Raw genomic sequence first — 20,564 nt, 5'->3', positions numbered from 1 at the left:
AGCTCGAAAAGGAACTCGGCTCGACAACGCAGAACAGAACAGTTCCATTCATTAGCGGCCGCTGACCAACTGCTCCGTCTCAAACCCGCCAAAATCTTCCCTCATGAAAGTTGAAAAGCTGCGAGGTGTCGACTTCCTCCTCCGTCAGCACTGCCGCTCACCTCGCTGCGCTCCAACATCCTTCCGCTCTCTTTCATTAGAAACGATGATGCAAAAAAAAAAAAAAGCCCGGGCCCCGGCCATGCCTCTTTCAGCGCCGCATCATTCCAATTTCTGGATGAGCAAACCTCGGAACAAAGTCACTTCCTGCCACCCACATGATGCGCACTTCTGCAGGCAATGTTATCTCCCGGTGTCCTTGTCTGCTCCGTTTGTCCTAGTGGGCCCATTATTCACCCGGGCTCTTTGTAAAAACTTTTGTTTTATTTTGCTGTCAGTGAGGGCATTTTCTGCTGCTGGAGATAATGGAGCCACATTCAAACTCTCTAATTGAACTCCCAAGGACTTCATTAAGTGAGTGATAAGATGATAACACAACAATTATTCAGGGATTCAATCTGGAATGAGTTTCAACAGTATGGAAACATTTGACATGAATGGTTTCTATCAATTTCCAGTGACGATCTAGTAAAACTGCAAAGTTTCTTTGGCACTTCTTTGTATCAGTTTCTAGTTTTATCTTCCAGGTAAGTTGAAAAAGTCTCTCATAGATTCTGATCCACAGCTGCAAAGTAGTTTCTTTGTCATGTGACACTTACGGACTCTCCGGGAAGGTCAAAATTATGAACTGAAGAGAAGTGTTAAAATGATGTATTTCAGGGGTGTCAATCACACAAAATGGCCCAAATCTTTTAGCGATCCAAGTTGCGGGTCAAACTAAAAGAAAGGATGATGTTAAGTCTAAGTTAATCTTTGTATCCTTTTCTTTGCTTTATTTAATTAGATCTATTGTATGTTCTTGTGTTTTTATTTGCACTTTGTCATCCCTTGCACTTTGTTCTTTTATTAATTTGTTGTACTTTTTGTTTATGATCTAATCCATCCAATTGAATCTAAAATGTATATAATATATATATATATATATAGAGAGAGAGAGAGAGAGAGAGAGAGAGAGAGAGAGAGAGAGAGAGAGAGAGAGAGAGTGTCAACACCACTGTATTTTTTTTTTTTCAGATCATATTTTTATTACAGTCTGCGTTAGTGTATAGAAAATAAATATGTTTTTATTTACAATTACGTCGGGGGTTTGAGTAAATGTCTGTACACGTCTTTAATGCAAAATTAGTTTTTGCACTATCCATCTAACCATCTATTCATCCATCCATCCAGTTCTTTTGATTTAACCAAAAGACAGTGGAATTGCATTAAAAGGGCAGTAAAATTCAGAGGTTTTATTTTCGAAGTTTATTGAACATTGTATTTTATTGTAAGATAAATACATCAAATTGAATTGTCTAGTGATCTCAATATATCGGATATATAATATAGTTGAATACATCGTATTGAATTGTATCGTGAAATTATTGTAGCACTATTTTCTTTATTGTAGCCCAGACAACTTGTAAACAAGACTCTTCCAATAAAGTCAATCAGGTGCTTGAGCTGAAGGGATGAGTTCACTGAGAGGGAGCGAGCTCAATACGTAGTACTGTTATGAATCAAACGTTTGATCGGGGGAATCATTTATGAAGTTTGAAAGTGACTAGAAATTATATAAGGCTAGTAGGTCAGTTTTGTTTCAGAGATTTTAGCCTAAGTCTCAGTTGATATGACGCATAAATATTTACTTTCTCAGTTTGCTTTTTAGTATAATCGTTCTACCATGAAGTACATTGGAAAAATCTGGTTGAATATGTTTGTTTTTCTCTTCCAAATTGTCAAGAACTTGCAGTAATGTTGAATAACTGCTAAATTTGCTACCAGCATTTATACTTATCTCGAAAAAATATGACAAACAAACTCACTCTGGCAGCACATTTGTCTAAATTGATGCAGGAAACTTTTTTCGCAAGGAACACTGGGAAATGAAACCCAAAACAAGTGACAAGTGAAAATAATCTACCAATTAAAGTAGTGAAATTCAAGATATTCAAGGCACAAAGTAAAAAAAAACATGATTTAGTAACTCACTGAACTGTTAGGATTAAGATAATACAGTCCTTTGTTAAGTGTGTTGAGATTTTTTGACTTTTTAGACTTAAAAATATCAGAATCAGAATTCAATTAGAACATGACAATATTGTAAAAACAACATTTTCTTTTCTTGTGGTGTTTTTGATACATTATACAATATAATAAATCAATTTAAAAGATAAAATATAATAAAAATAAACATAGATTAACTTGCTGGATGTTATTTTTGCTCATAAATAAAACATAAGTGACTAAAAAAACACACACACAGCTGGAGCACGTGTTTCATCCTTCATTTCCAACTCAGACAGTCCCTGTCAGATTGTGTACGTTCTCTAGAGAGTTACAGTATTTTGCACGCACACTTATACCGAGTGTCTGTGACAATGTGTTTGTGTGTAAATCAATCTGACAGCAACACGCGTCCCCAACATGTTCGCAGCGACTGGTAATCACATTAGACCACAGCAGCACTCAGCAGCCGGGGCGTCTGACAACAGTGTGCTAAACTCGATGCAAACTGGCATCTATATTCATAAAAAAAATAAGCCATCCATTATGCACATGCTGGCATCTGAGAGCCATATATAAACATGAGCAGAGTTTTTAAGAGCAAGATAGATGGAGTATTTAGTGAATATAGTGAAGAACCTGGTGCTGCCAACTTTTAAAATCTCTTAAAGAGATTCTATGTGATTTGAAGTGGAGTGACGCCGGTGGACTAAAGTGGTAGGGTTTAGCCCGACGGGAGACCACATTTTTCACGAGCACTCGCTCAACGTCGCAAAAGTTGCCAAAAATGTCCCAGTTTGCAGCAGTTCACAAATTTTCTGTTTCCAGACTTCCATTGTTTGAATGAATAACGGATATCGATGAGGTAATGAATCAGATGGTGGATCATGAAATATGATATGCGTCATGACGGCTTTGTAAATAACATAAATTTAACTTTGTTTTTGTACCGTAATTCGTTAACCTACCACTACAAAATAAGTCTAAGTCCAAGTGTGGCCCTTTGACTATATTCATGTGGCCCTCATGAGGTCAAAGATCGGGGAGAAACTAACAATCTTAAATATTTTTTTGTTTTTTTTATGCAATACTAACGATGTGTATTTGGAAAAATCCGGCGATATGATTCGTATCACGATATTGGGGTCAACGATACGATATATTGCGATACTGTCGTTACAACATTATATTTGTAGTATTGTCCGAGTACTGGTGTTGCAGAATTTACAGACCACATGACTCTTGGCATAGTTGTAACTTATTCTATTTGTTTTGAACCAAAAATATGTTCAAACATCAGCTGCTGGAGTCGACTGTATCCTCTCGTTCTCAGTCATCGCCATGGTCTCAAAAGATTGTATTGTACCTTTAGCTGCCGAGGATGTAATGGACGAGAGATTAATTGCAACACAAAAAAGAACAAACGGTCTGAATGTTTGCAAAGCATAACAAAAATTATTTTTAACACACTATATATAATATCAACAAAAAAACTACAATAAAAACAAAAAGAATAAAAACAAAAAAGCCAAATATAATAAGAACAAGAATAAAAACTAGTAATTAAAAAAAAAAAAAGAATAAAAAGAGGGTACGGATATGAATACAAAAATAAATATGAATACAAATACGTACGAATATGAAAACACGAATATACGAATATATGAATATGAATATACAAATACTTATACGTATTTCAGTACGAATACGAATATGAGTACTAGTACGAATATGAATATACAAATATGAATATAAGAATATGAATAAGTAAGTAAGTAAGTAAAAGTTATAATAGGAATAAGAATAAGAATAAGAATAAGAATAAGAATAAGAATAAAAATGTAGATAATAAGAATAACAAAAAACTATATTTTAGTGCATCAATACTTCACACCCATATTAATTACCGCTCTAACTATGAGTATAGGGTGGTTGTTAAGGATTTCTGTCTCCGATTTATGACATTTATGTGAGTATTAAATGTGCTTTTAAAAGATCTTAGTGAATACAAAAACATATTTGGAAAAAATGCTTTGATATCAGATTCAAATAAAGTTTTATCTTTCAATTTTGCTCGATGGCCCCTCACAACAACCACCTACTAAACCGTGGCCCTGAAGATTTTTCTTTTCTGCCCACCACCGTCTCTGACTGTCAAAAAAGATTCATAATTTGAATCCTTGTACCGACATGTATTTCGGTGGATAATGGCTGGTCCAGTAGCGCGCTGAATCAGAAACTGAAGAACATTCTGAAAGTGGAGCTTTTCTCTACAGCTGGAGCGAGTGTGATAGAGTTTGGCTGTGAAATGATGCTATTAGAATTCTTTCTGTATTAGAGTTTTGTAATTCTCTGAGGAGCTTTCACATGTTCTGTTAAAGCTCGTGTAATTACCAAGTGCAAATTCACATACATCTGTGGGGGTTTTTTTATAAGAGAAGAAATAATCCGAGTTGGAACATCTCTCCTTTTCTGGTGGCTTGTGTTTGATTGAGCGTGAAGTCTATACGGGTTTTGTTGAATATGATGTTATCTGAGTTTATTCAACCAGAACATTCAGCAGGAGAATTAGATTTCCATATTGCACCAGAATTCTTTTGTATTTTCTGATAAACCTCTTCTACTCACCTACAGATTTTGGTGAAGCTAGATAATCTGATATATGAAATCGTACTTGTCTTATATAAAGGGACTTAAGTATATATACAATAATAAAATATAGATTTTTCCACACAAATAAAACATATATGTTACAAAAAACTTGTTTTTTCACTTTAAAATCACATCTTATTTTTTATCATATTCTGTAAACATTTTTGGGTTTATTTATATTAATATAATTGTTATAAATATATGTAAATATGTAAAATAATACAATTCACTCTACAGACACGGCCTTACTGACAAATGACATAATGATGTTGGTTGATTCGGGTCAATACACTGTTCTGGTTCTCTTGGATCTGTCCTCAGCCTTGGACACAGTTGATCACTAGATCCTGCTGAGAAGACTGAGGGATGAAGTGGGACTGTCTGGGTCTGTGATACAATGATTCTCATCATATCTTTCTGGGCGCAGTTTCAGTGTCTCAGCCAATTAAATAAGGTCTGAGTCAGCAGATCTGTTATGTGGAGTCCCTCAAGGTTCTGTTTTGGGTCCTTTATTGTGTTTGCTGTACTAGATTTCCCTGGATAAAATCATTTCAGAGATTTCCTGATGTTTCTCACCACATATTTGCTGATGACATCCAGCTCTACTGCTCCTTTGTTTCAACTGAGCCCCAGAGGCTGAAGTGAAAAACTGTGCAGTCTAATTTGGAAACAACTGAAAACTCTGATTATTGCGCCTGATGATGAAGTTCCAGGGTTGAGTCAGTACTTAAGATATGTCTTAAGCATACCACTAACAAAAACTAACCAAAAACGGTTTCTTTCAGCTGAGACAAATCTCTAAATTTAGGAAAATGATGTCACAACACAATCTGGGGCTTGTAATCCATGCGTTTGTGTCTACTAGTTTAGTCTTTTTCCGTGTCTAAACTAGAAGGATCTGTCTCGCCTGCAGTTAATAGAAAACTCTGCAGCGAGAATTCTGACCTGCTCTAGTAGGAAAACTCACATTTCCCTGATCCTTAAAAACTCTTCACTGGCTTCCAGTTTCTTTCAGGATCAACTTTAAAATTCTGGTTCTTACTTTCAGATCTATTCATGGTCAGACCTTCCATCAGTATCTTCTGATCCAGACTTACACCCCAGCTCGGGCTCTGAGGTCTGTGGATCAGAATCTACTGATGGTTCCTGAACACGCTTCTGGACCAGAGGAGATAAATCCTTCCAGACTGTTGCTCCTAAGCTCTTATTTGGTCAACATGAATGAGATGGTATCTTTTGATTATGATTGAATTAAATGTATTTAATTGCATTTGCATTAATCAAATATTTATGAAACATTTTATGTTAATGTCTCTTATTTAATATTTAATATATTGTAATTTATTGATCCCATTTCATCTCATTGATATTATTTAATTATTTTATTCAAGCACGAGAATGCTGAGCTCGTTGCCGACGGTGGCGGGACCTTTGTGGCACTATTTTAGGAATTAAAAAAGCAACATAGTGTTATAATGAAAGTGAAAACATCTGGTCGTATCACTGCAGTATGTATTACAGTTTCACAAAAACAGAATCTATAACTCAGTAGCCAATTTGTTTTTCTGGATATTCTCATATCTAAAGTTTAGTTGATTTTTTGTTGGTTTGTTAGTTAAAAATATTCATGACAGTATCAATTATATTAAAAAGAAAATGTTAAATAATCAATATCCAAACTGTTTATTGCAGCGTCAACATCAGTGTTGGGAAAGTTATTTCAAAATGTTTTAAACATATTACTTGTTACTCTCATTGAGTAAGTCATTGACTGTATTTAACTTGTAATGAGTACTACTTATATATTACTTTTTTCATTAATTTCACAAATATATGAATTTTGTGTTTCAATAAAATGATATCATTGATGCATTCTTGGCTCACGACAAACTCATCTTGTGACAGAAGTAATGTAACTTTTGTCATTGAACATGTGACATCAATAGAGATACAAACTAAAGTACCGTTTATTGAAACTTTAATTTTGACCACCTGAATGAGAGAAGTAAAAATGTGGATAAAAGTGATAAGTAACCTAAAAAAATGACCTAATAAGTTACTTAAAACATTTTCCTTTTTTCTTCATAGAAGATTTAGAGCTAAGCTTCAGATGAAAAGTTAAATGACAAAGACTATTTGTAATATTTTGATAAGACAAACACTGACGTAAAGTTTTTTTTAATGAACTCAAATATATTTATTTCTACTGAACAAATTTAAACAAATGTTTAAACAGATGTAGCATGCAGCTAACACGAGGCTAACCAGTTACTTAAAGCTACTGATTTCAATACTTCAAAACAAATTAAAACCATTGAAACACTTCCTTTATGCAGTGACTTTACAGTGGCTCATATTCCAAGAGAAGGTTTTCAATCTCAGTAGATACTTTATTAAATGTATGACAACAGTGATGTTGTACCTATTGATTACAATATCATCTTCTTTCTTTGTAATGCCTTCAATACTGTTTTATGACAAAAAGTAAGGCATTACTTAACTACAAGGTCATCCATCCATTCACCGATTCAGCCATTTATGTATTCATCCATCCATTGATTTAACTATTTATTTATTCATTTTTATATTCATCCATCCATCCACCCCTCTAGTCATTCAGTTATCCAAGTCGCTATCTATCTATCAATCCATCCATTGATCTATCTTTTATTCATCCATCCATCTATTTATCTATCTTTTATTCATCCATCCATAACATATATATCATCTTTCTATCATCAATCCATTCATTCATCCATGAATCTATATATCCATTCATCCCTCCATCCATCTATGTATTTCTCAATCCGCCAATCCATCCATCCATCCGTCCATCTGTCCGTCCATCCAGCTATAACATATCTACCCATTTATCCATCCCTACATCCATCTATTTACCCGTCATCCATAAACTTATATCCCGTTGTGTATTGTAAAGGTTAATATTCCAGCGATCATTTGCTCTGGCTCTGCTGAGGCTGCTTATTCATTACAGCACCAATCAATACTGTTATTCTTTGTCATCCGGAGCCGGATTACCAAAGTCTTTCCTCAAACAACACACGGACGCTCATAATCATAAACAGCCTGGCCTGCTGAAAAGTTATTGGAGGGAATTCATCACGACATAAGGCCTGAGCCAATGCATTGCTCCTCAGATTTATGACTTGCTGCAGCTTTTATGGGAAGAGAAGGATTTAAAAAAGGTGGGAGGCTTAAAAAGGCAGCACTTGGCCGCCGTACAGCGTGTTTGTTCTGTCAACTTTATTTTTCATTTTTATCTCCTCGGCATCAAAAGCAATGTTCGAGCGCTTAACTCCCTGCTTTTTAAACAGCTTTGGAGTTGAGTAAAGACATTAGAGAGGATTGCAGTTGTAAATACTTGAATATTAGGTAGCTGAGCGGCAAGAGTCTCGTTCGGGGATGATTATTGCTGGAGGGATTTGCATTGGTTTGTTTGCTTGTAGATGGATATTGAGGGGTTTAAGATTGTGAAAGCGAGTCTCAATATTATTCTGGTTTTATTACTGTTCCACAAGATAATGTAAATAAACAGGTATTACTCATACAAGGGTAGCTATATCGGTTTTGCAATTTAACTCTCATGAAAACCGAAATCAATAGTCCCTCGTAAATGTGATGTTTACAACATATTAATAAAGATCTCAGTTTTAAAAATATCAAAAAGAAAAACTAGATCAATCTTACCCAACCTTTCCATATTAGCCTCTTTGGTCAATGGTTTACTGGCCATTTTATGAAAAATAATAATTATAATAATAATTACAAATAGGTGTGTTAGAAAAATATACACTGAAATATTGAAATACTATTTTACAATATAAAATTGATGTGAATGTATGTTGTATAACGATATTCCAAATGTTTAGTTGTTTTGTATCATAGTTATTTTATGGTGTATTTATTAATATAATTTTTTTTTTAAATCGTTATTCTTGACAATGAACAAGCAAATATTCATAGTGTTTGATCATGTTTGTGTTGCATTTATATAATATGGCCACTAGATGGCAGCAGTGAAGAGGAAAATAAAAAGGAAATCCTGGTAGATTTCAGTGATGACTGAGGACGAGAGGATACTTTTCAATCCAGTATCTTTGAAGGAGATGTTCAGACATATTCTGGTTTAACAGTTAAGTCATGTGGCAAGTACTTGTTTAATAGTGCAAATACTGTACGGTTTATATGTTCTTTTACTATCACAATATTATTATTTTTGGCCTTTTAATCATATTTCCATTACACTTAAATATCGCAATATTATTTAACGATACCGTATTCATAATAATGTGTATCGTATAATGATATTCCTTCTTTTTTTTAATAGTGATAAAGTGTAAATACAACATAATCTTTTTTATTATCATTCTTGACAAATAACAATCAAATATACACAGCTTTTGTTAATTTTTGTGTTGCAATTAAAAATCTGGCCGCTAGATTGCAGCAGTACAGAGGTAGAGGTATAATGAAACCCTCCCAGTGATGACTGAGGACGAGAGGAGACAGGTGACTCCAGCATCTTTTAAAGCTGATGTTTGGACATATTTTGGTTTCAGAACAAATGAAAGCAGTAACTTTATGTAGCAAGTAACTACAAATATATAGCATTTTCTTACAGTATCACAATATATCGTCATATATCATATTATTGCTCCTGTATTGTGATATGCATCATATTTCCATGGTGTTGCCTAAACAACCACCAATTTGTGACATAACATGCTCACCGAATATTTCCTTAATTAAGAAATGTAATATTCAAATTAAAATAAATACATTGTTAAGATATATATCAGTCCTAGTATTTAACTGTCCTTAATCATTTTTTATTAGCCAAAATAAATCAGTTTTATCTGAAATTCAAATATTCAAATACATATTCTCTGTTTCAAACTATTTATGGATAAATTATTTTTTAATGGGTACACAAGCACGTATAACCTAGTATTTTGTGACAATAACTCTAGTTTTTCATTTTGTGTAGAGATGGGTCCGCTTCATGTTTATTTTTTTGGCTCAAGCATTATTCAATAATCCTATTTCAGCGCTGAGTGCCAACAATTCTGTCTGAGATCATTCGATCACAGAAACTCCTAAACACAAACTGTTCATCAGTTCCAGAGAGTTTAAAGCATTAGTATGATTCAACAAAATGGCTTAATGGTTTGATGTGAAATCTGGCGTTTTTTCTTCCTCTGGCTGCTGATTCACAGTGTAAAAAAAACCAACACCAAATAAAACTGTTGAAGTTCAATTGCAGAATCATGATTTTATGGTTTCAGATTATAGAAAAACGTCATGCTCGCTCACACTGCAGGTTCACAGGGATTCATATTTGTGTGGAAAGCGAGCGTGACCGTCTGGTTCAGAGAGAGTTGAAATGTCAGGAAGAAATGCAACTCAGGTAAAGAAAGAATCACAACTTCTTGATCCACATTTAAGCCTTACAAAGGTGACATTAAGAACATGGATGGATGGGGGGGGTATCTTAGATAACAATTTCAAATAAAATATTCAACAGTAAACAGAAGATGAAGGCCAGCAGGATGAAAGTCCACTCTGTGAGTCTGCTTTTAGAAACCTGTGTTCTTTTTTCTTTTAAATTTCCCTACCTTTTAAAGACAGTGTTTCATACATGCAGGTAAAAGGCTAAATTTTGCCCAAAAAGTAATTCAAAAAGTATTTAATATTATTTATATATACAAGATATATGTATATAAATATATATATGAAGGGATTCATATATTGCACGTATTTTTTGTTGGTTATGCAAGAACATGTATTTTTAGATTCATATTTATTTTTTAAGTTTGTTACCGTTTAATCAAATATTTAAAATATAAAACGATATTAATGTGGGGTCTTAGAAAATATTTATATGGCGATATTTCTTAATAATATTTTTCACAATATTTATATTGTATATATGTATATTTTATATGTAAAAGCACTGTCAAGTGTGTTTAAAATAAAAAACATATATTTTTAATTGACAATTAACTTACGCATTCAATAAAGCTTTTCTATTCTATTAGTTTTGGAATTAAACTTCCCCCAGATGGCGGCAGCCATCACATTATCCACAGCTAAAGGAACAATTACATCCAACAAGGTCTCAGCGATGACTGAGGACAAGAGGATACAGTCGACTCCAGCAGCTTTTAAAACTGATGTTTGGACATATGAAAGAGTCAAGTACTCAGACAATACTACAAATACTGTATAACCTTGATCCGACAGTATCCAAAATATATCACAATATATCGTTTTGGTTTCCCTGCATCGTGATATGTATCGCTACATCATTGCCAATACACAACCCTAATACTTTACATGATGCGTACATAAGAAAAACTAAAATATTATTATTTTCCTTCTTTTTTTTTTGTTTCGAAAAGCCCTAACTTGTGCAGGGAAGTTATGATCTTGTATTATAATTATGCTACATGTTTTCCTAAAATATATATATAAAAATATATATATATATATATATATATATATTATGACAATAATAAAACGTGCTCTAAACGCCACAGAGGGAAAAAGTTGCAACTTCTTCCTTTGTGTTTTATTTTTATTTTAATTATTAGTATATTATTATATTCAATGTATTAATTATAAACCTATATCTGACCAGAAATCAGGTTCTTTTTGTCCTCCTTCTGACACTGTTCTTTTGTATATGTACAATTTGCTGTTTACATCCTTACACTGACATGTTGTGATTCTAGTTTAGAGTCTCTTTGAACATATGTATCCTGCTGCAAAACCAATTGCTCCTCCAGGGACATGACCAATAAAGCTGAAGTGTTGTAGGTGATGTCCACACTTGTATATATTTATTAATATTTAAAAAACAAATTAAGAAATCTGACATATTTGTATCCATGCTGCTATAAACCTGTTCCAATAGATGCTTACATCTTGTAGCTTTTGGCTCCTCAGACCTGTTTCAACCCAGAAGTTGTGACCCGGCAGTGAATCACTTTTATGGCCTGCTGAGGAGAAGCTGAAGGCCTGACACTTGTAATCACTGTATTTTCTCTGCGGCAAAGATTAAGGAGGGCTCTATCGGGAGCAGAACAAATGGAGAATTCATCAAATAAACAAGTTTTTTCCTTTTTTTCGCTAATATTATCAGTTATAACTACAATCATAGTTTAAAACACATTCTTTAGGGCGACATCTGGCTGCGGTGACGAACCTCTCTGTGGTATCATAAGGATTAGGTTCAACTACAAATTAAAATTCCCATCACACACACACACACACACGAGCTGGACTACTTTCATGTGCTACATCAAAGCATCAATTAAGCAGTAGAAAAGCCAGATATTAACTCCATCATGATGAGCTAAAGTATTTTCTGTGACGCATCAAAACACAAACAGAGCTCCCACTGTGAGCAAAGGAAAAACACATCGACTCTGGGAATGGAACACACAAACAGGTGCGTTTCTCGGAACAGAAAAAGCATGAAGGTTATTTATATATAGACTCTGAATGCATGACACACCTTGGATGTATTTCTGTGCAGAGAACTGCCTACACCAGCATTTTTCACAACAATAGAAGACCAAAAAATGCTGATCAATCTGCATATTTAAGATGACTCGCAGCATTTCCAACCCTGACATTTTATTCTGTAGCTGGGCTTGGGTGTAATATTCAGGATAACTTCGCTACATAGGTAAGCATTGACCCTAATTCCTGTTTTTAAACACAAATGTTTCAATTTCCTTTTGATCCAAGAGTATGTTGTGTATTGAATGTTGTTTAAAGAGTAGATTCATAAATAGTTGCATGCATAGATGGTGAATGGAGAGATGTGTGGATGGATGAATAGATCAATGATTCAATCCATAAATAGATACATGGGTGGATGGATGTATTGTTCTAATATGGATGGATGGTTGGACGGATTAATTGAGGAATGGATTAGAGGATTGTAGGATAAATATATCAATTGATGAATAAATAAATGGATGAGAAGACAAATGGATGGACAGATGATTAGATAAATGGACGGATGGATGGACGGATGGATGGATGGATGGATGGATGGATGGATGGATGGATGGATGGATGGATGGATGGATGGATGGATGGATGGATGGATGGATGGATGGATGGATGGATGGATGGATGGATGGATGGATGGATGGATGGATGGATGGATGGATGGATGGATGGATGGATGGATGGACGGACGGACGGACGGACGGATGGATGGAGTATTAGATAAATGTATGGAAGGATTATAAGATAAATAGATGGATGCATAGATAAATAGATGGATGGAAAAGTAAATAGATGAATGATTAGATAAATGGATGGATGGATGAATAGATAAATAAATGGATGATTAGATAAATGTTAAATGAATAGATACAGAGATGGATTGATATATTAATACATAGATGGATGATTAGATAAATGGAGGGATGGATGAATAGATAAATGGATAGAAATATAAAAAGGGATAGATACATTGATGAATAGATACATGGATGGAAGGAGTATTAAATGAATGTATGAATGAATAGATTAATGAATAGATGAATTATTAAATAGATGGATACTAAATAAATGGATGGAGGATTAGATACATAGATGGATGGATGGATTGATAAATGTTATAAATAGAGGCATGACTAGATAAATAGATGGATGGATAAACTGATTGATGTACATGGCTGGATGGATGGATATATATTAACAAATGGAGGGGTGGGTGGATGGATGGACTACATTAATTACAATTCTCAAGTCTTCTTTGTTTCATTTCTGAGTGAAACAACTCTATATAAGACAGATTTTATAAAACCCCATCAAAATATTAGAACACATGAGTGAGTGATTGCAAAACTTTCTTTCAAGCGCTTTGGGAGTTTTATAAAACGTTATGTAGGAGCAAACCATTTATTTCTCTTGTATGTGATGTTTGTCTGTCAAAACAAAATCGGATAAAAGGTGAAATGTCTTCAAAAGCAGACGCCTTTGTACGAATAGTTCAAGGAAACATCGAGACCAAACACGACCAAGACTGTTTATCGCAGAAGTTAGAGTTTACATAATCCTTTATTTATTTCCTGCTATTGCTGTTGCGTCTATGAATTCATATTTACTGTCAAATGTTGTAGAGCAATTTTTTTTGGTGGTAGATTCGAAGCTCACTATGAGCTTAAAGCGATTCACCCAAAATTTAAACTTCACTCATTTTCTACTCACCCTAATGTCGACTAAGAATTGGGATTATTTTCAGAGTAATCTGTTACTTTTTAGAGTTATAGACAAAAATGTATGTCAATGCTAACATAGCAACTGGCATCCAGTCGTCGTCGTCTTCAACCAAAAAAGACACTTAAAAACATCCAAATACCTTCATACTGCTCGTCTGTAACGTTGATCTGGTATTGAAACCTCGAAATGAAGAATTATTTGTTAAAACAATTAAATAAGTACATATCTTAAGGTTGTTTTTAGCTGACTTTTAGCTTCATCCTTCATCCTTCATCCTAAAATACGAACTTCAAAACATCCAAATACCTTCATACTGCTCGTCTGTAACGTTGATCTGGTATTGAAACCTCGAAATGAAGAATTTTTTGTTAAAACAATTAAATAAGTACATATCTTAAGGTTGTTTTTAGCTGACTTTTAGTTTCATCCTTCATCCTTCATACTAAAATACGAACTTCAAAACATCCAAATACCTCCATACTGCTCGTCTGTAACGTCGATCTGGTATTGAAACCTCGAAATGAAGAATTATTTGTTAAAACAATTAAATAAGTACATATCTTAAGGTTGTTTTTAGCTGACTTTTAGCTTCATCCTTCATCCTTCATCCTAAAATACGAACTTCAAAACATCCAAATACCTCCATACTGCTCGTCAGTAACGTCCCTCTTTCGACAAGAGGAATTTTTCTGAAATTTCTTTTTTAAAAGTCCATATTTTAAGGTTGTTTTATTGGACTTTGCTAGGCTAGCTTCATCCTCGCCCAAAAAGACAAACTTAAAAACATCCAAATACCTTAGACTTGGACTTAGACTTAGACTGCACTTTATTAACGTTGATTACCTCCTTACTGCTTTTCTGTAACGTCCCTCTTGTATGGAAGCCTCGAAAAGAGGAATTTTTCTGAAATTTCTTTTTTAAAAGTCCATATTTTAAGGTTGTTTTAGCTGACTTTGCTAGGTCAGCTCCATCTTTGTCAAAAAAGACACTTAAAAACATCCAAATACCTCCATACTGCTCGACTGTAACGACCATCTTGTATTGAAGCCTCGACATGAGGAATTTTTCGGAAATTTCTTTTTTAAAAGTCCATATTTTAAGGTTGTTTTAGAGGACTTTGCTAGGCTAGCTTCATCCTCGCCCAAAAAGACAAACTTAAAAACATCCAAATACCTCCTTACTGCTTTTCTGTAACGTCCCTCTTGTATTGAAGCCTCGAAAAGAGGAATTTTTCTGAAATTTCTTTTTTAAAAGTCCATATTTCAAGGTTGTTTTAGCTGACTTTGCTAGGTCAGCTCCATCTTTGTCAAAAAAGACACTTAAAAACATTCAAATACCTCCATACTGCTCGACTGTAATGACCATCTTGTATTGAAGCCTCGACATGAGGAATTTTTCGGAAATTTCTTTTTTAAAAGTCCATATTTTAAGGTTGTTTTAGTGGACTTTGCTAGGCTAGCTTCATCCTCACCCAAAAACACACTTTAAAACATCCAAATAATAATAATAATAATAATAATACCTCCATACCACTCGTCTGTAACTTCCTTCTTGTATTGAAGCCTCGACAAGAGGCATTTATCCCCCCAAAAAATTAAACAAGTTTATTTTTGAAGCTTGTTTCTACACAATCTGTCCGGATGTCCAACACTTCTACTGCAATCTCAGGGATAACAAAGTAGTTTGAGCTCAAAACACGTTGCTGAAATGTGTCATTAGTGTAGTTGATGTTGTTGTTAAGGCTCTCTGAATGAAGTCGGTATAATAACCACAAACAGTTACAAATGATGTGCGTTAAAACTTGGATTGATCAGCGAGAGAATGACCTCAAAAAACTATTTTCCCTGTGATAAGTTGTCGTTGAGTGCGGAGAACGATTCACTCAGGCTTGTGTTTCTTGCAACGTCTGATTTTGGATTTATTGAGAAGCCAAAATGAATGTTATGAAAATTAGTTGAAAAAAAGTTTCTCGGCACGTGGCAGTTAAAAGTGGACTTTGACGCGAATCAATCTAGGCGGATTTTATTAAAATGATAAATGTCCAGATGAAGTCAATTTAAACTCCAAAAGGTTAGAGCCGGATCTAGCTAAAGGTCACTGGGACTGAGTTCATTCTTCAAACGCACACATGCATGTCCGGCCGTCGGCACAGTCATTACTTTAGAGTTTGCAGTTTGAACTAAATGTTAATGTAGAAATAAGAAGCTGATATTACGACACTGAATTTACGCCGATGACTTTTTTTTCAATTTTAAACTGTAATGATTGTAAATCAAATGAAGGAACTTGGAGAATGACATTGAAAAATGGGTTGGAAATACAATAACATTTCTCTTTTATTTAACCAGATGAGCTTGTTTTTTGTTTGTCAGCAAAATAAAATGTGATGATTATTTTTCAATAAATACATATTAGACACAGATCATATATTTTAACTTGGTTGAAGTATAACCATCTGAATTCACAAACAGTTTTAAGGATTAAATAAAGTGTTTATTTTAAATTTACATTATTAATTATTGTTTACTTGTTTGTTCCAATAAAGGAAATGCTGTACAGAAAGGTGTTCGATATAAAGCAAAACTGCACATACATGATAACTTATTGTGTTCAAAAATAAAGAAATGAAGTTAAGTTTATTTGTTGTTATATTATAACAACAAAAATAACAACAATCATCATCATCATCGTAATCATTATCATCTTCACCATCATAATTACTTTCATCATCTTCATCACCATCTGCATCATCATCTTCATATCTGCAAATTCTTTATTATCATCATCATTATCAGCATCTTCATCACCATCATCACCATCACAGTCATCATCTTCATTGTTAATATTACCTTCATCATCTGCATCAACATCGTCACTTTTACTGTCACAGTCACTTTCTTTGTAATCATCATGATCATCTTACCTATATTACCTTCATCATCATCATCATCTTCATCTTCATCATCACCAATCATCATCATCTTCATTAAATTGTCATCATCACCAATCATCATCATCATCATCAACATTTCACCCTCATCATCATCATCATCAACATTTCACCTTCATCATCATCATCAGCAGCTTTATCATCAACATTTCACCTTCATCATCATCATCATCATCATTGTCATCTTCTAAATCTTCATCATCAATATCCTCATTTGAACATTATCATCATCTTTATCATCATCATCATCATCATCATTATCATCATCATTATCATCTATATCTCATCACCAATCATCATTTCATCATAATATTCATTGAAATGTCATCATCACAAATTACCATCTTCATCTTTATCATCAAAACTTAACCTTCATCATCATCATGATCATGATCATCACTGTCATCTTAATCTTTATAATCTTCACCATCAATATCCTCATTTGAACATTATCATCATTTTTATCATAATCATCAAGATCATATTCTTCATCATCATCATCAATTTCATTAAATTGTCATCATCACAATTATCATCTTCATCATCATCATCATCATCATTGTCATCTTCATCATTATGATTTTACTTTCATCATCTTCATCGTTATTATCATCATCATCTTTATCTTCATCACCACCATCACCGTCATCATCATCATTTCATCTTCATCATCTTTATGACCATCAAAATCATCATCATCTTCACCCTCATTATCCATCCATCCCCCAAAGCAGAAGAACAAGAAATATGACTGAAACCAACAATAAGAAAAGAATACAGACAAAATGACAAAAATAACAAAATTGAAAACCACAATAATCCTTTTTAAAATGTAATAATTGACTCTTTTTGAATTTACAAGAAAAACACGTGATGCTCTCAAACAACCATAAAATATTCAGACCAAAACCATGGTGCTCCCACATCTAATTTGCCATGATGTTGTGAACCCTAATCCAAAATGAGGTGTATAAATTAAGCAGCGACTTCTAATTATATCCGTATAACACCTGTCCCATGAAAGTGTCAGCGCACAGTAAATATTGTAGCGAGTTTTCATGAATATTCATATAGTCGGCGACGCAGGAAAAACAAAGATCCTCGTACCTCTGGTGTGACTCGGGACCCTCCGGCGGCCCGTGGACGAGCTGTGCATGACGTGCTGGTAGTGGGAAAGCTCCGCCGGCGTGTTCGGAACCAGAAAACCATCGTGGAATCTCTGCATCAGATCCTCGACCGCCTCCTCGTTCGCATCAAAACCTACGGAAAAAACAACATTATTGACGATAAACAAGCCCTTCCACGTCGCGGTGAGGACGAGATAAACGAGAAGAAAAGACGTAAACGTTCTATTTTGTCAGTCGCGAATTTGTTTGTTCTTTCAACGATTTCTCCATGTCTTTGCCAGCAGGTTCACCCTGATGAACAATCACCGGCGGCGCGGGATACTAACGGTGCAATCTTCCTTCTTCTAACTGGAAAGGAAATGACAAATAAATCTATCACTTGAAGTAGAAACCTGGATCACTGTAGACAATATCTCTGACCACGTTCATCACTCAGCCGGGGCCAATTCCTCAACAACACAATTGTGAGGGTGGGGAAAAAAAACAGAAAGTTGGAAAACTTCAATCGAGACGCTCGGGCCCGTCTCTCCGAAGACGGGTCATCCATCAGGGTCGGACTATCATCCACGTCTTCTGATCCGTCAGTCTGGCTCCGAGGTGTACTCTGGCCATGAATAATGGTGATGTGTTGCTCCCAGAAGACCCTCATCACGCATCCAAATGAGAGTGTGGAAGCAGAAGGGTGAGGAAGGATGAGGACGCGAGGAGAAGCAACCGCATTCACAGCATGATAACATATTTTTAGTTGCAAGACCACCATCACATCCACAACAACCTGCAAAATATGTAGGTTTGCAACAGTAAGCACAAAAAAACGACAACAACAACAATTTGAACGACAACAACAAGCACTCACACTTAGAGACAAACAGACAATTTAGAGTCTTTAAATGTATGTGGGAGCGCCTGAGGTGAAGTAGAGTAAACCCACTCAAGCACAGAGACAACAGAGGAAACTCCTAATAGAAATTATTAATGTTGTAGCAAGATGGAAACAAACCATCAACAGTCTTGCTTAAAGGCTGTGGCGCTAAATCACTGTGCATATGATTGTTATGACAGTTATAATTACAGTTTTATTTTTGTTTTTATTCAGGTTGTTGCTATTATTTTTGCTGTCACCATTGTGTTGTTGTTATTATTGTTGTTGTCATTGTTGTTATGTTGTTTTTATTATTGTGTCTCCCATGTTCTTGTTATTAGTGTGGCTCTCATTGTTGTGTTGTTCTTGTTGTATTTATTATTATGATGCTTATTATTATTTTGTGTATTTTTTGTTGTTGTTGTCAATAGTGCTGTTTTTTGTTGTTGTTATCAATATTATTCTGGTTGTGTTTGTTGTTGTTATTTTGTTGTTGTTAATATTGTAAATATTATTTTTGTTGTGTTTTTTGTTGTTATTTTAGGTGTTCATATTGTTATTATTATTAGAATTAGAATTATTGATGTGTTTGTTGTTGCTATTTTTGTTTGTACTTTGTCATTGTTGTTATGTTGTTTTTATTATTGTGTCTCCCATGTTCTTGTTATTAGTGTGGCTCTCATTGTTGTGTTGTTCTTGTTGTATTTATTATTATGATGCTTATTATTATTTTGTGTATTTTTTGTTGTTGTTGTCAATAGTGCTGTTTTTGTTGTTGTTATCAATATTATTCTGGTTGTGTTTGTTGTAGTTATTTTGTTGTTGTTAATATTGTAAATAGTATTTTTGTTGTGTTTTTTGTTGTTATTTTAGGTGTTCATATTGTTATTATTATTATTATTATTATTAGAATTATTGATGTGTTTGTTGTTGCTATTTTTGTTTGTACTCTGTCATTGTTGTTATGTTGTTTTTATTATTGTGATTCTCGTGTTTGTGCTATTATTGCTGCTGTCATTGTTGTATTCATTATTATGATGCTTATTAATATTATTATTATCATGTTTTTTGTTTTTGTTGCTGTTATCATTATTATTGTGGTTGTGTTTGCTGTTGTTGTTAATATTGTTAATATTATTGTTGCTTTTGTTATTTTTGTTGTTCATATTTTTATTATTATTGTTTTTGTTATTATTATTATTGTTGTGTTTGTTTTTGCTATTTTTGTTGTTAATAATGTTAATATTATTGTTATAATTATTATTATCATTGTATTTGTTGTTAATTATGTTGTTGATGTTAATATACTTAATATTATTGTCATTGTTACTATTATTATTATAATTTGTATCACAAAAAATATGCAAAACTTTTGTTAGATGCAACAAAAAACAAAAACAATTTAGGCTTGAATTGTTGGGGCTTAACTCAATGCTCTTCCCCCATGATGAATTTCGTTTGAACACCCTTCAAACCTCCTTGGGCCGATGCTGCTTCTCATTGACCGACCGCCACGTGTCCTCATTATCCGCCGCGAGCACCACAACAATTATTCGTCGGC

At 34.0% G+C, this 20,564-nt stretch overlaps 1 protein-coding gene across 1 annotated transcript in view; it reads right to left on the bottom strand.

The window, feature by feature from the left end:
- The window catches only part of astn2 (astrotactin 2), a 407,558-nt gene that overhangs the window by 239,667 nt on the left and 147,327 nt on the right, over window positions 1-20,564 (bottom strand). The window contains exon 4 of the mRNA XM_087790735.1: window positions 18,122-18,274. Coding sequence (XP_087646861.1) covers window positions 18,122-18,274 — 153 coding nt within the window. The remainder of the gene's footprint in view (window positions 1-18,121; window positions 18,275-20,564) is intronic.

Source organism: Callionymus lyra, chromosome 5 (genome assembly GCF_982586985.1).
Source record: "Callionymus lyra chromosome 5, fCalLyr1.hap1.1, whole genome shotgun sequence".
Taxonomy (NCBI): domain Eukaryota; kingdom Metazoa; phylum Chordata; class Actinopteri; order Syngnathiformes; family Callionymidae; genus Callionymus; species Callionymus lyra.
This window is presented reverse-complemented; position numbering and strand designations above follow the sequence as displayed.